We start from the raw sequence: 14,072 nt of genomic DNA on the forward strand, positions 1-14,072 counted from the left end.
CTCCAGATCCCGAAGCCCGGTCCCCCAGTCGCAGCACCTCAGCAGAGATGCAGAATGCAGGATGTCCCAGAGCAGAGTGAACTCTGCCTGAGAAATGACTAGGGGGCGTTCCTATAAAAGAGCGGAAACTGGAGGGCTAGAGAGTCCTGCAGGGAAGGAGGGACACCCCAGCAGTGGGGAGTGTCCCTCCCCTGTGTAGAACGGCCGCCGGGAGGAGCCGAACCTGTCCCTCTGCATGAGTGACATGCGAGGGCAGGAAAATGAAACTAGGCCTCCGGCGAAGCCGGGGCCTAAATTTAAGCGGCGAGGCCGACAAGCAGGCACCATCGGCACGGTTCTCAGGCAAAAGCTAGAGAATCCGCCGGAAAAGTTAAAACAATCACATCCAGCATACTCTCCCCTTACAATAAAGAACCGGGACCCCCAACATAAACGTCTCAGGTACTTAGCTGCTGAGACGCAGGGCCATGTCCCTGGGGATGAGTGCTCCGGTCCAACAGAATCCTCAAGGGGCTGTGGATGGAGACCGGACTCCTGCCAGGCATGGAGACCGTGCTGGCTCCCACTTCAAGCCAGAGCCCAGAAGGGATGGTGAAGGAGCGCGGCATGTAAGGCTGCAGCCTTGTAAATCAACCTTAACAACACCGCCGACACAGTGGGGTGAGAAGGGACATGCCGGGGGTCCAGACATGGACCCGCTTTTCCTCAAACTCTTTCCAAAAGTCAAACAAATCAGATGAGAATGCATGTGTGGATGTATGCCTCCTGACACAAAGCAATAAACTGGCTAGGACTGGCTACCAGGGGGTGTATAAGCTCAGAGGGAGGAGCTGCACTTTTAAGTGTAGTACTTTGTGTGTCCTAGGAGGCAGAAGCTAAACACCCATGGTTTGGGTCTCCCAAAGGAACGATAAAGAAAATAAAATTTACCTAAATGTAAATGATAGGTCATTTTCTGATGAGATCTTCCCATTAATGTGTTTGATAATTATCAAAATGTCACTGTAAACCATCACTCTACAATGCTCTATACAGAACTTAGCAACACAAATTGATATAGTATGTACGGTAAATATCTATGTATATTTATTAAATATATTTGGCTCTCTTCTCGTCATCTGCTCTGACTTGCTATCAAATCAAGGTGCCATAACAATGAAAGGATATGTATATAAAGCACACGCACATTACACATTTCTCTTAATTTATTCCAAGAAAAAAAGGTTAGAAACAAGGAAGCGGATCTGCCACCAAATTTTACAATAGAAGATGCATATTAACTTTATTTAAGGTTGAGGAAAAATAAAATCATAAAATGGTTATATAATCCTTTCTGACATGCATTTTCAAAATAATTACACCAGCCTCATCAGATCTAGATTTATAGAATTCATAGTGTACTGTAAAATCTGGTTACAGATCCACTTTTAAGTCTTGTTTTTCCAAAGGAAAGTCCTGGTTAAAAGTAAAACTTCTACAAAAGAAGAGCATGTGGGACTTCATTAGGTGTGATTCTTCTGGCTGTCAGGTGAATTCAGCACTTTGTGATTTTCTGATCATTATGACCGTGCGTATGTCAGTGCCGTTATAAGTAACTGTGTGGGTAAAAAAACAATCCACTTCAACAAGCCAAGTTGTAGGGTAGCCCTAGCCATAAAGGGTTGGTTCACCATTACATCCAGTGTATAGCTCATAATAAATGAATCATTTGTAAAGAAACGTTCATACGTCTTCAGTGAATAATTTATGACCTGGTGTTCATAGTATACAGAAATGTGCGGGTCCAGCTAGAGTTGCTGATTAGGGATGATTGAATACCTCAAATATTCGGCTTTGCGAATATCCGATGAATAGGTCGCCGCTATGCGAATATTCGATGCGCAATGTAAGTCTATAGCAAGCTCGAATAGTTGTTATTCGGGTTTCCCATAGACTTACATTGCGCATCAAATATTTGCGAATAGCAGCGAGTTATTCGGCAAATATTCACGAAGCCGAATATTTGAGGTATGCGATCATCCCTATTGCTGATATACACACTCTCCATATACGTATTCTCTGATCACTGCAGAGCAGCCAATAGGAACAGCTTGTCGGACACAAACTTATTTCTATTGGCTGAGCAATCAGTATGCAGCATTCAGTACAGAAGATGGACCTTCACGTTGCTATATACACATTCATCACTAGTTGGCACCACAGTACATGGGATAACATTATTACTGTAGATATTTTTAAAATCCATTTGCAAATAAAAAATTTTTATGGACAGTGATCCACAATTTTTTTTTTATTGTAGATGTGATATGTAATGGTGGGCCAAATATCAGTTTCCGAGGGCACTGTGGTCTTTGTAAGAGTGCTGTCATTGTGTAGCTCAAGATCCATGTAAATCTATATCACTGTGCATTAATAGGCAAGTTATGGACAGTGAGTCACAGAATGTTCCCCTATAACCACAGCACTTATTACTATTCAGGATCCAGAGGTGATTACGTTATGTTTTGGATATTTTTTCTAATTTAATACTGTCTAATTCTAAGCAGATCATTAGGGGTTTGGATGCAGGGAACTCAGGCATCTTTGCAGGGCAGGAGACAGGAGCGCACACATCTCGGACATCTTTTGAGTGATCGGAGGGCAGTCTTAGGCCCCTTACACACATCGTTTTTTTGCTGTCAGTCACAATCTGTCGAATTTAAAAAAAAAAACCAAAAAAAAACGGATCCAGCGACTAATGTCGCTGGATCAGTTTTTTTCTCGTCGACTTGTATTATCGAAGGATGGCCTCACGTTTCATCAGTCGCTTGACGGATCCGTCAAAAATTGTTTGTCCGTTGGATGGAGACACCGGAGAAAGTAACATTTTTTGTCTGTCGAAAAAATGGACAGTGACGGATCAGTAGCCCTCCATTGTTTGGTAGAATGGAAGCCTATGGGGCACAGGATCAGTTTTTTTGAACTGAGTATGCTCCATTTATTATTTAGCCCCCAGCTAGTCTGATCAGTCGAAAAACGGATCCGTCGCATCAGTTTTGCCACAATCTGCGACGGATCCGTCGAGAAAACGGATTGTGACTGACGGCAAAAAAAACTGAGGCGTGAATGGGGCCCTAGGACCCAGACCTCCCACAGATCTGCCCAGATATAAAGCTCCTAAAACAAAAAAATTACTGAAAGTTTACTCTATAAAACATATATACTTTTAATAATTCTATTGCATGTCTATGGCACACCCCAAAGACCTTCATATGCTCCATTTTCGAAGTTCTCCTTTAATATTGCAAACCTGTTATTTGCATGCACTAGTTTAACCATTAATACGACTAGATACCAGTACAGGCTTTAAAGTGGCAGATTTTCTAATGACAAACGTTCACTTCTAGAGAAGCTTGAAGCCACCGTGCACTGCAAAGCTATGCAATTCTCACAAGCAGCAGCGTGTGCTGCCGGAGCAGTGATACAGAACTTGTTAGCCTTCCTGTAAGAGAATTAGTAAGATTAATCAGTGACACATTTAGTTAGATGTACTTGTAAAAATATGAAAATATGTTAAATTGTCTATTTCCTTTCATTGCACTTCATTTTCCACCAAATTAAATTCTTCTTTCTGTGATGGGTTTGTGTCATATTTTGCCTGAAGAGACCGCCCGATGTATCGCCAGTATTCTGTTCTAATGGTGTCCTTCTCTTTGGCCAGGATCTCACAGAGCTAAAAAGAAAATGGCATATTGTATTAACATGGATGTATTGACTTCATTTTGCTATAAATTAGTTGTGCAATGTAAAGAATTGTTTATAAAAGGTTAAACTAGCTGAGTTACGAAATAAATAGTCAAGTGACGTAAATGTATAGTTTAGGAAAGTCATGTATTCACTTATGTAAAAAGAAAAAAAAAGTATGTTTTGTATACTAAAATTTAGAATTTGTTTATTTAAATGTCAGTACTTGGCCATATTGACGATGCACTTAAGGTCAGTTAGATGGATCGGCCAGCCACAAGATACATCCGCTGATCTGTAAACTTTTACTGATTGGCGGTCGTATAAATACTTGTTTACACCGGAAAATCAAAGTAACGCCTTGCCCGCACTCTTCGTTTTTTGGTGCATTCTTTATGGGGGTTTTCACTGCGTTTTTCTGCCATGTGGTGCAGATTAAGAGCACAGTGCTCGGAGGAGGAGATGAAAAGTTCTCCAATCTTCTAAATTCTACGAGTCTACAGAAATTGTACTGCCCTCGGAGGTCATCTGTGTACAGTCCAATGACTTCTACGCATCTGTCTTGAATGGGTGCCCAAAGTCCAAGATGCACCGACACAGCATGATCAGGCTGAATCGGCACAAGAAAAAAAAACAAAAAAAAAAAACAAACAATGAAACGCTGATCAGCACTGCCCCATAGTAAAATAGTCCAAGGGCTATCAGATAAAATATTGGATATCCCTCATATGTTATACAATCATGTGAGCGAACCCCAAGAGATGGCATTATGGGATGCTGATTGATTGTCATGGCAGCTGGCGGCTTAATGAAGTTTGCCATGTTTGTACTCCTACCACGTTCTACCAGTATTGGAGTGTATTGTACCAGAGATCAAGTGATCACAGATTTAAAGAGTCAAATTGTAATATAATACATTAAAATTTTAGCATTCTCGCTCACTCTCAATAAAGTTATAGCTATATTCCTATTAGATATTAATGATAGTTTTCTTATTTTTATTATCTGACTTTATTGATGTGCTTTCACTGTTCTAAATGGCATTACAAAAGAAATGTAACTCAGGGGTGCACAACCTGTGGCCAGCAATACCCTTCTGTGTGACCCTCAACCATCTGCATTGTGTGGTGTAACATCGTGATGATGACTAAGGGTATGTGCGCACGTTGCTTTTTACCTGCTCTTTACCTGCTTTTTTGCTGCTTTTTCTTCTGCGCTGTTTAATGCCAAAATGGATGTGTTCTTCTATTCAAGCAAAGTCTATGGGAATTTGGGTTTCTTGTTCACACTATGTTGTTCAAAATGCTGCCTTTTTGTGGCAGAACTTTGGTCAAAAGAAGGGAATTTTGTTTACTTACCGTAAATTCCTTTTCTTCTAGCTCTAATTGGGAGACCCAGACAATTTGTGTATAGGCTATGCCTCCGGAGGCCGCACAAAGTACTACACTTAAAAGTGTTAGGCCCCTCCCCTTCTGCCTATACACCCCCCGTGCTCCCACGGGCTGCTCAGTTTTGGTGCAAAAGCAAGAAGGAGGAAAAATAATTATAAACTGGTTTAAAGTAACTTCAATCCGAAGGAAACTCGGAGAACTGAAACCATTCAACATGAACAACATGTGTACACAAAAAAACAGGGGCGGGTGCTGGGTCTCTCAATTAGAGCTAGAAGAAAAGGAATTTACGGTAAGTAAACAAAATTCCCTTCTTTTTCGCTCTATTGGGAGACCCAGACAATTGGGACGTCCAAAAGCAGTCCCTGGGTGGGTAAAATAATACCTCGTAAGAGAGCCGTAAAACGGCCCTTTCCTACAGGTGGGCAACCGCCGCCTGAAGGACTCGTCTACCTAGGCTGGCATCCGCCGCAGCATAGGTATGCACCTGATAGTGCTTCGTGAAAGTGTGCAGGCTCGACCAGGTAGCCGCCTGACACACCTGTTGAGCCGCAGCCTGGTGCCTCAAAGCCCAGGATGCTCCCACGGCTCTGGTAGAATGGGCCTTCAGCCCTGAGGGAACCGGAAGCCCAGCCGAACGGTAAGCTTCGATAATTGGCTCCTTGATCCACCGAGCCAGGGTTGATTTGGAAGCCTGTGACCCTTTACGCTGGCCAGCGACAAGGACAAAGAGTGCATCCGAGCGGCGCAGGGGCGCCGTACGAGAAATGTAGAGTCTGAGTGCTCTCACCAGATCTAACAAGTGCAAATCCTTTTCACATTGGTGAACTGGATGAGGATAAAAAGAGGGTAAGGAAATATCCTGATTGAGATGAAAGGGGGATACCACCTTAGGGAGAAATTCCGGAACCGGACGTAGAACCACCTTGTCCTGGTGAAAAACCAGAAAAGGGGCTTTGCACGACAACGCTGCTAGCTCAGACACTCTCCGAAGAGAAGTGACTGCTACTAGAAAAACCACTTTCTGCGAAAGTCGTGAGAGGGAGATATCTCTCATTGGCTCGAATGGTGGTTTCTGAAGAACCATCAGCACCCTGTTTAGATCCCAGGGTTCTAACGGCCGCTTGTAAGGTGGAACGATGTGACAAACTCCCTGCAGGAACGTGCGTACCTGTGGAAGTCTAGCTAGGCGCTTCTGGAAAAACACAGAGAGCGCTGAAACTTGTCCCTTAAGGGAACCGAGCGACAAACCCTTTTCCAGTCCAGATTGAAGGAAGGACAGAAAAGTAGGTAATGCAAATGGCCAGGGAGAAAAACCCTGAGCAGAGCACCACGACAGGAAAATTTTCCACGTCCTGTGGTAGATCTTGGCGGACGTTGGTTTCCTAGCCTGTCTCATAGTGGCAATGACTTCTTGAGATAACCCTGAAGACGCTAGGATCCAGGACTCAATGGCCACACAGTCAGGTTGAGGGCCGCAGAATTCAGATGGAAAAACGGCCCTTGAGACAGCAAGTCTGGTCGGTCTGGTAGTGCCCACGGTTGGCCGACCGTGAGATGCCACAGATCCGGGTACCACGACCTCCTCGGCCAGTCTGGAGCGACGAGGATGGCGCGGCGGCAGTCGGCCCTGATCTTGCGTAACACTCTGGGCAACAGTGCCAGCGGAGGAAACACATAAGGGAGCTGAAACTGCGACCAATCCTGAACTAAGGCGTCTGCCGCCAGAGCTCTGGGATCTTGAGACCGTGCCATGAACGTTGGTACCTTGTTGTTGTGCCGGGACGCCATGAGGTCGACGTCCGGCACCCCCCAGCGGCAACAGATCTCCTGAAACACGTCCGGGTGAAGGGACCATTCCCCTGCGTCCATGCCCTGGCGACTGAGATAATCTGCTTCCCAGTTTTCCACGCCTGGGATGTGAACTGCGGATATGGTGGAGGCCGTGGCTTCCACCCACATCAAAATCCGCCGGACTTCCTGGAAGGCTTGTCGACTGCGTGTGCCGCCTTGGTGGTTGATGTATGCCACCGCTGTGGAATTGTCCGACTGAATTCGGATCTGCTTGCCTTCCAGCCACTGCTGGAACGCTTTCAGGGCAAGATACACTGCCCGAATTTCCAGAACATTGATCTGAAGCGAGGACTCTTGCCGGGACCACGTACCCTGAGTCCTGTGGTGGAGAAAAACCGCTCCCCACCCTGACAGACTTGCGTCCGTCGTGACTACTTCCCAGGATGGGGGTAGGAAGGATTTCCCCTTCGATAATGAAGTGGGAAGAAGCCACCACCGAAGGGAAGCTTTGGTCGCCTGAGAGAGGGAGACGGTCCTGTCGAGGGACGTCGGCTTCCTGTCCCATTTGCGTAGGATGTCCCATTGAAGAGGACGCAGGTGAAACTGCGCGAAAGGGACTGCTTCCATTGCTGCCACCATCTTCCCCAGGAAGTGCATGAGGCGCCTCAAGGGGTGTGACTGGCCTTGAAGGAGAGATTGTACCCCTGTCTGTAGTGACCGCTGCTTGATCAGCGGAAGCTTCACTATCGCTGAGAGGGTATGAAACTCCATGCCAAGGTATGTGAGCGATTGGGCCGGTGTCAGATTTGACTTTGGAAAATTGATGATCCACCCGAAACTCTGGAGAGTCTCCAGGGTAGCGTCGAGGCTGTGTTGGCATGCCTCTTGAGAGGGTGCCTTGATCAACAGATCGTCCAAGTACGGGATCACCGAGTGACCCTGAGAATGGAGGACCGCTACTACAGTAGCCATAACCTTGGTGAAAACCCGTGGGGCTGTTGCCAGGCCGAATGGCAGTGCCACGAACTGCAGGTGTTCGTTTCCTATGGCGAAGCGCAAGAAGCGCTGGTGCTCTGGAGCAATCGGTACGTGGAGATAAGCATCTTTGATATCGATCGATGCAAGGAAATCTCCTTGGGACATTGAGGCGATGACGGAGCGAAGGGATTCCATCCGGAACCGTCTGGTCTTTACGTGTTTGTTGAGAAGTTTCAGGTCTAGGACAGGACGGAAAGACCCGTCCTTCTTTGGGACCACAAACAAGTTGGAGTAAAAACCGTGGCCCTGTTGATGAAGAGGAACAGGGACCACCACTCCTTCTGCCTTCAGAGTGCCCAGCGCCTGCAGAAGAGCCTCGGCTCTCTCGGGAGGCGGAGAAGACCTGAAGAATCGAGTCGTGGGACGAGAGGTGAACTCAATCTTGTAACCGTGAGACAGAATGTCTCTCACCCAGCGGTCTTTTATTTGTGGCAGCCAGGCGTCGCAAAAGCGGGAGAGCCTGCCACCGACCGAGGATGCTACTAGAGGAGGTCGAAAGTCATGAGGAAGCCGCCTTGTTAGCGGTGCCTCCAATGTTCTTTTTAGGACGTGACTTAGACCGCCATGCATCAGAGTTCCTTTGTTCTTTCTGAGACCTTTTGGACGAGGAGAATTGGGACCTGCCCGCGCCCCGAAAGGACCGAAACCTCGCCTGCCCTCTCCTCTGTTGGGGAATGTTCTGTTTGGGCTGGGGTAAGGATGTATCCTTTCCCTTGGATTGTTTGATGATTTCATCCAGACGCTCGCCAAACAGCCTGTCGCCAGAAATTGGCAAACTGGTTAAGCGCTTTTTGGAAGCAGAATCTGCCTTCCATTCCCGTAGCCACAAGGCCCTGCGGAGTACCACCGAATTGGCGGTCGCCACCGCCGTACGGCTCACAAAGTCCAGGACAGCATTAATAGCGTAAGACGCAATTGCCGAGGTCTGGGTGGTAATGGATGCCACTTGTGGCGCGGCCGTGCAAGTGGCTACTTCAATTTGCGCTTGACCTGCTGAGATAGCTTGCAGCGCCCATACGGCTGCGAATGCTGGGGCAAAAGAAGCTCCGATAGCTTCATAGATGGATTTCCACCAGAGCTCCATCTGCCTGTCAGTGGCATCTTTGAGCGAGGCCCCATCTTCCACTGCAAGTATGGATCTAGCCGCCAGTCTGGAGATTGGAGGATCCACTTTGGGACATTGAGTCCAACCTTTAACCACGTCCGGGGGGAAAGGATAACGTGTATCCTTAAGGCGCTTAGAAAAAACGCTTATCTGGACAAGCATGGTGATTCTGGATTGCCTCTCTGAAATCAGAGTGGTCTAGAAACATACTCTGTGTCCGCTTGGGAAACCTGAAACGAAATTTCTCCTGCTGAGAAGCTGACTCCTCCGCCGGAGGGGCTGAGGGAGAAATATCCAGCAACTGATGGATGGACGCAATAAGATCGTTTACTATGGCGTCCCCGTCTGGAGTATTAAGATTGAGAGCGCTCTCAGGATCAGAATCCTGATCAGCTGTCTCCGCATCATCAACCAAAGATTCCCCCCGCTGAGACCCTAAACAATATGATGTCGAGGGAAATTCTAAGCGAGCCCGCGTAGTCAATCTGGGGCTGGGGTCTAAGTCAGAACCCTCAGACTGGGATGTAGGAGATACCCCGGGAGGACATTGTTGGTCCAACTGAGGGGGGCCCGGGAACAACGATTCAACAGGGTCCCGTTGCTGAGATACCGGCCTGGACTGCAAGGCTTCTAGTATCTTAGCCATAGTCTCAGAGAGTTTAGCAAACTCAGTCCCCGTCACCTGGACAGTGTCAACAGGTGTCTCCCCCTGGGCCCCTCTTAGCATAGGCTCCGGCTGAAGAAGTGGCACAGGGGTCGAACACTGCACACAATGAGGGTCAGTGGAACCTGCCGGTAGTGGGGTCTTACAAGCGGCGCAGGCAGCATAATAAGCCTGTGTTTTGGCACCCCTGCCTTTTGTGGGCGCCATGCTATAGTTTTCCTTGAGTTACACAAAAGGGTATATAGCCAGAATGCACTGTGCTCATACAGTGTAAAGTATATATGATACACAAATAATGTACCAATACACTACAGCACCATGGGGCTAGCACCAACAGGTGCTGCTTACCAGCCGCCTAAAGCGGTTGTGAGGCCACCAGAGACCGTGTCTGGGTCTCCCAGGACTTGTCCCTCTTCTGCAGCGTCGGTGGAGCTGACAGGAATGGCTGCGGCGTCCTGACGAGATGAGGGAGCTGTGGGCGTGGCCGAGAGAGCGCGAACTGGTGCTCACACCGTGCACAGTGAGGGGGGTGGAGTATGTAAATCATACTCCAGCCCTCAGAGCTGCTCGCTCCGTGCAGCGTCCCGCCCTTCCCCCTGCCTGTCAGGGCTGAGGGCGGGAGAAAAGTAAACTAGGCCGCAAGGAAGCCGGGGACTCTAGTAATAAACGCGGCCGCCGTAAAAGCGCGGCCGGTGTGAAAGTCCCCGGCGAACTACAAGTCCCAGCCGCGCCGCAGTGTCCCATGGCAGCGGCGGTTAGTGCGGTAGCCCTTACATATAAACACACTCAGCGACGCTGAGTGTGTAATGGCACATATAGACCCGGTCAGCGCCGCGGTCCCCGGTGCACTAGCACACCCAGCAAAGCTGAGGTGATGCCGTGCGCGGTCCCCACAGGGATACAGAGTACCTCCAAGATGCAGGGCCATGTCCCTGAACGATACTCGGCTCCTATCCATCAGGCTCCACAGGAGTTGTGGATGAAGCGCGGTCTCAGTGCCTGGAGACCGGTAAGATCCCACTTCACCCAGAGCCCAGAGGGGGATGGGGAAGGAAAGCAGCATGTGGGCTCCAGCCTCCGTACCCGCAATGGATACCTCAACCTTAACAACACCGCCGACAAGAGTGGGGTGAGAAGGGAGCATGCTGGGGGCCCTATATGGGCCCACTTTTCTTCCATCCGACATAGTCAGCAGCTGCTGCTGACCAATCTGTGGAGCTGTGCTGTGCGTGTCTGACCTCCTTCGCACAAAGCAAAAAACTGAGCAGCCCGTGGGAGCACGGGGGGTGTATAGGCAGAAGGGGAGGGGCCTAACACTTTTAAGTGTAGTACTTTGTGCGGCCTCCGGAGGCATAGCCTATGCACCAATTGTCTGGGTCTCCCAATAGAGCGAAAAAGAAACTCAGCTTTGCAGTGCAAAACCCAAATGGCAAAAACAATTGACATGTTGCTTCTTTGAAAAGCTGAGTTTTTGACCAAAGTTCTGCCACAAAAAGGCAGCATTTTGAACAACATAGTGTGAACAAGAAACCCAAATTCCCATAGACTTTGCTTGAATAGAAGAACACATCCATTTTGGCATTAAACAGCGCAGAAGAAAAAGCAGCAAAAAAGCAGGTAAAAAGCAGGTAAAAAGCAACGTGCGCACATACCCTAATTATGAATGGTGTTGTTGTAAGGGGGGTGCAGAGCTCAGCCCACACCAGACCTGCAAACCGGCAATATACTGGATGTTGTTCCTGTATAGTGTGTGTATTAGTAAACGGCCACTAGGTGGCCACAGTGTGTAAGCGGCTTTCCTGGTGCTCCCCGCCTGGAGGGAGTTAGTGAATGGGAGGGGCTTAGTTTGAAAAAGAGCGGTTAATAAGTCAGTTGGTGTGAGGAGAGTCCCTGAGGGAGAGGCTGCGTTTGTAAGAGGGGTGGTGGAGGAACATCCGAAAAACTCTAATTTGACATGACCTTGTGGGTCGAATCTGGGTGCCGGACACGCAGTGTGGCCCGGGTGGTGGCCATTGCCTGGCGGAGACCTAACAAATCCCCTCAATCAGCGAAAGGTCAGTGGGCCCTTGAGAGAGAAGCAGGTCCTGACTAACCGGAAAGACCTTTGATTCTGCCGTGGATAGTGAAGCTGAAGGAGAGGAGGAGAAGCTTAGGAACACCAACGGGAGCTCGAGTACTAGGGAAACGGCGGATCGGAAAAATGTACAAATTAAGAGCAGCTCCGGTTGCTAAGGTCACGATCGAAGAGTAAAGAAGGAGCATATGTCAAAAGTACAGTATTTAAGATTGATGTCCCCTGTAACATTTAAGAAGCGTGCCCGCCCATGGCGTGATAAACTGTTCAGTATAGAGAAGTTGATGTTGGAGAAACAGTGTCCATGTGTGGTGTTTGGGGACACTGGGGCCTGCTGCAGTCGGCAGCTGGGAAGTGGCCCAGAAGAAACGAAAACTGGTCCTGGCCTTCGGCCCGAAAGTGTCCCGCACCACAAGTCCCAGCAACCCTTGCCCTGTACTAGAGGGGAGACGCGGTGCAGAGAAATGTCCCAGGGCTGTGCTGCAGCAAACCGGCAGCATCTGTCACGACTACCACCGCACCCCGCCGCCCATCTAACATGGTCATTTTCTGGATCAGCCATATTTAGGCAGAATGTAAGTCCTCAAACCTATAGCAGAGAAAGGAGTAGATGAAGTGAAGAAATGGCCATGCTTAAGTGCAGTTATATTCATTTTAGTGTATGGGAGAAGGGGAACTGTGGAGAATTTCAGCGTCTGGTGTACAATACAACATAGAGCACTGAATGCATTGTATCTACCTTGCGGGACTGCAAACCTAAGAGAAGGGTACTGCTACCTTACTGACATATGAGAGCCCTATAAATGGAGCCAGTACCTATTAGATATGTATGGCTTATACTATCAATATGCAGTAAATGTCTCAGAAGTTAGTACTTTAGTAATGTATCCCATGGGGTTAGTTCAACCTGACAGTGTAGCCTTCAGATCCAATATGCTGCACACCCCAGGTCTAACTGAACAAGCCTGCAAACTGGACTGTATCTGTCTATTGAAAACTGTGAGCATAAAGTAGATAAATCACCATGCCTGGGATCTATCAATGTCCATGTTTCCTACTTCCTTCAATACAACTACAGTGGAACCTTGCTTAACGAGAACAATCCGTTCTGGGAGTGTGGTTGTTAATCAAGTTACTCGTTCAGCAGAGCAAGATTTCCCATAGGAAATAATTGCAATGCTGACAATTCGTTCCACAAGGTGTTAAATGTCCCATCCTGGTCCCCTATTCTATCATTCCACACATGCACAGAGGCACACAAACATGTACAAACACACACAAACACACACAAACACACAAGCACGCATGCACACGCACATATTATATGCTCACCTTACCTTCCATTCCATCGCCGGTCTCCTGGGACTTGCTGTTCTCCGGTGCAGGCCGTGTATCGGGTAACCATAACGACGAGGGCGGAGCTTCCTGCCAGAGCGCTGACGTCAAAGGCAGAGCCTCTTGCCTCTGATTGGCCAGCGCGCTGCCTTTGAGTAGCGGTGACAGGAACCAGGAAGTTCCTCCTTCGTCGCTATGGATGCCGATGCCTGGAGTGGAGCGGCGCACTGCACTACAGGACCCAGGAGACCGGCGATGAAACGGAAGGTACACATATTATATGCTCACCTTACCTTCTGTTCCACCGCCGGCCTCATGGTACTTTTAGTTCGCCGTGATGTACCCGGGAACGACAAGAACCATGAGCCCGGTGGTAGAACGGAAGGTAAGGTGAGCATAATACTGTATGTGCGTGCGTGCGTGTTTGTGCGTACATGTGTGTGTTTGTGTGAACTGCAAGTGCGGGTCAGAGCGCGGTGGATGTATGGAACCGGAAGTGTGTGCGGTGAGGATTTCGCTCGCACAGCAAAGCTTTCTCGTAAAGCGGGTTACAAATTTACAGAAAGCTTTGCTTGTATAGCGAAATTCTCGTTAAGTGGGTTACTCGTTAAGCGAGGTACCTCTGTATATAATACCATAAACTAAAGTCAAGCTAGTGTTAGGGTTTAACATTTTCCCAAAATTAAACAAATACAAAATAGTACAAACCTCTAGCGCTTGTTTCAAAATTTCTTCTGTGTTGTCACATTTTTTCTCTAACATGTCATCATATAAATCTATTAGAAAGGCCAAGAGTAATGGAGAGCTGTGCGTTTGCTGCAAAGTCTGAATCTGCTCCAACAGTCTTGGATAATCTGACATGCCTCGATCTTGTAAGATTCTAAAAAAAACAAACATTGGTTGCAAGTAAGCCTTTTGTAATTAAAAAAAAAAAAAAAAAAAAAAAAA

General features: G+C 47.9%; 1 protein-coding gene across 1 annotated transcript in view; it reads right to left on the reverse strand.

Moving 5' to 3' along the window:
* Positions 1–1,064: 1,064 nt before the first annotated feature.
* Positions 1,065–14,072, reverse strand: part of FNTA (farnesyltransferase, CAAX box, subunit alpha) — a 30,156-nt gene continuing 17,148 nt past the window's right edge. The window contains exons 8-9 of the mRNA XM_075352491.1: positions 13,833–14,004; positions 1,065–3,712 (exon numbers count right to left, since the gene is read on the reverse strand). Of these exons, the coding sequence (XP_075208606.1) occupies positions 3,572–3,712; positions 13,833–14,004 (313 nt within the window). The 3' untranslated portion in view covers positions 1,065–3,571. The remainder of the gene's footprint in view (positions 3,713–13,832; positions 14,005–14,072) is intronic.

The sequence above is a fragment of the Anomaloglossus baeobatrachus genome, chromosome 1, assembly GCF_048569485.1.
Source record: "Anomaloglossus baeobatrachus isolate aAnoBae1 chromosome 1, aAnoBae1.hap1, whole genome shotgun sequence".
Taxonomy (NCBI): domain Eukaryota; kingdom Metazoa; phylum Chordata; class Amphibia; order Anura; family Aromobatidae; genus Anomaloglossus; species Anomaloglossus baeobatrachus.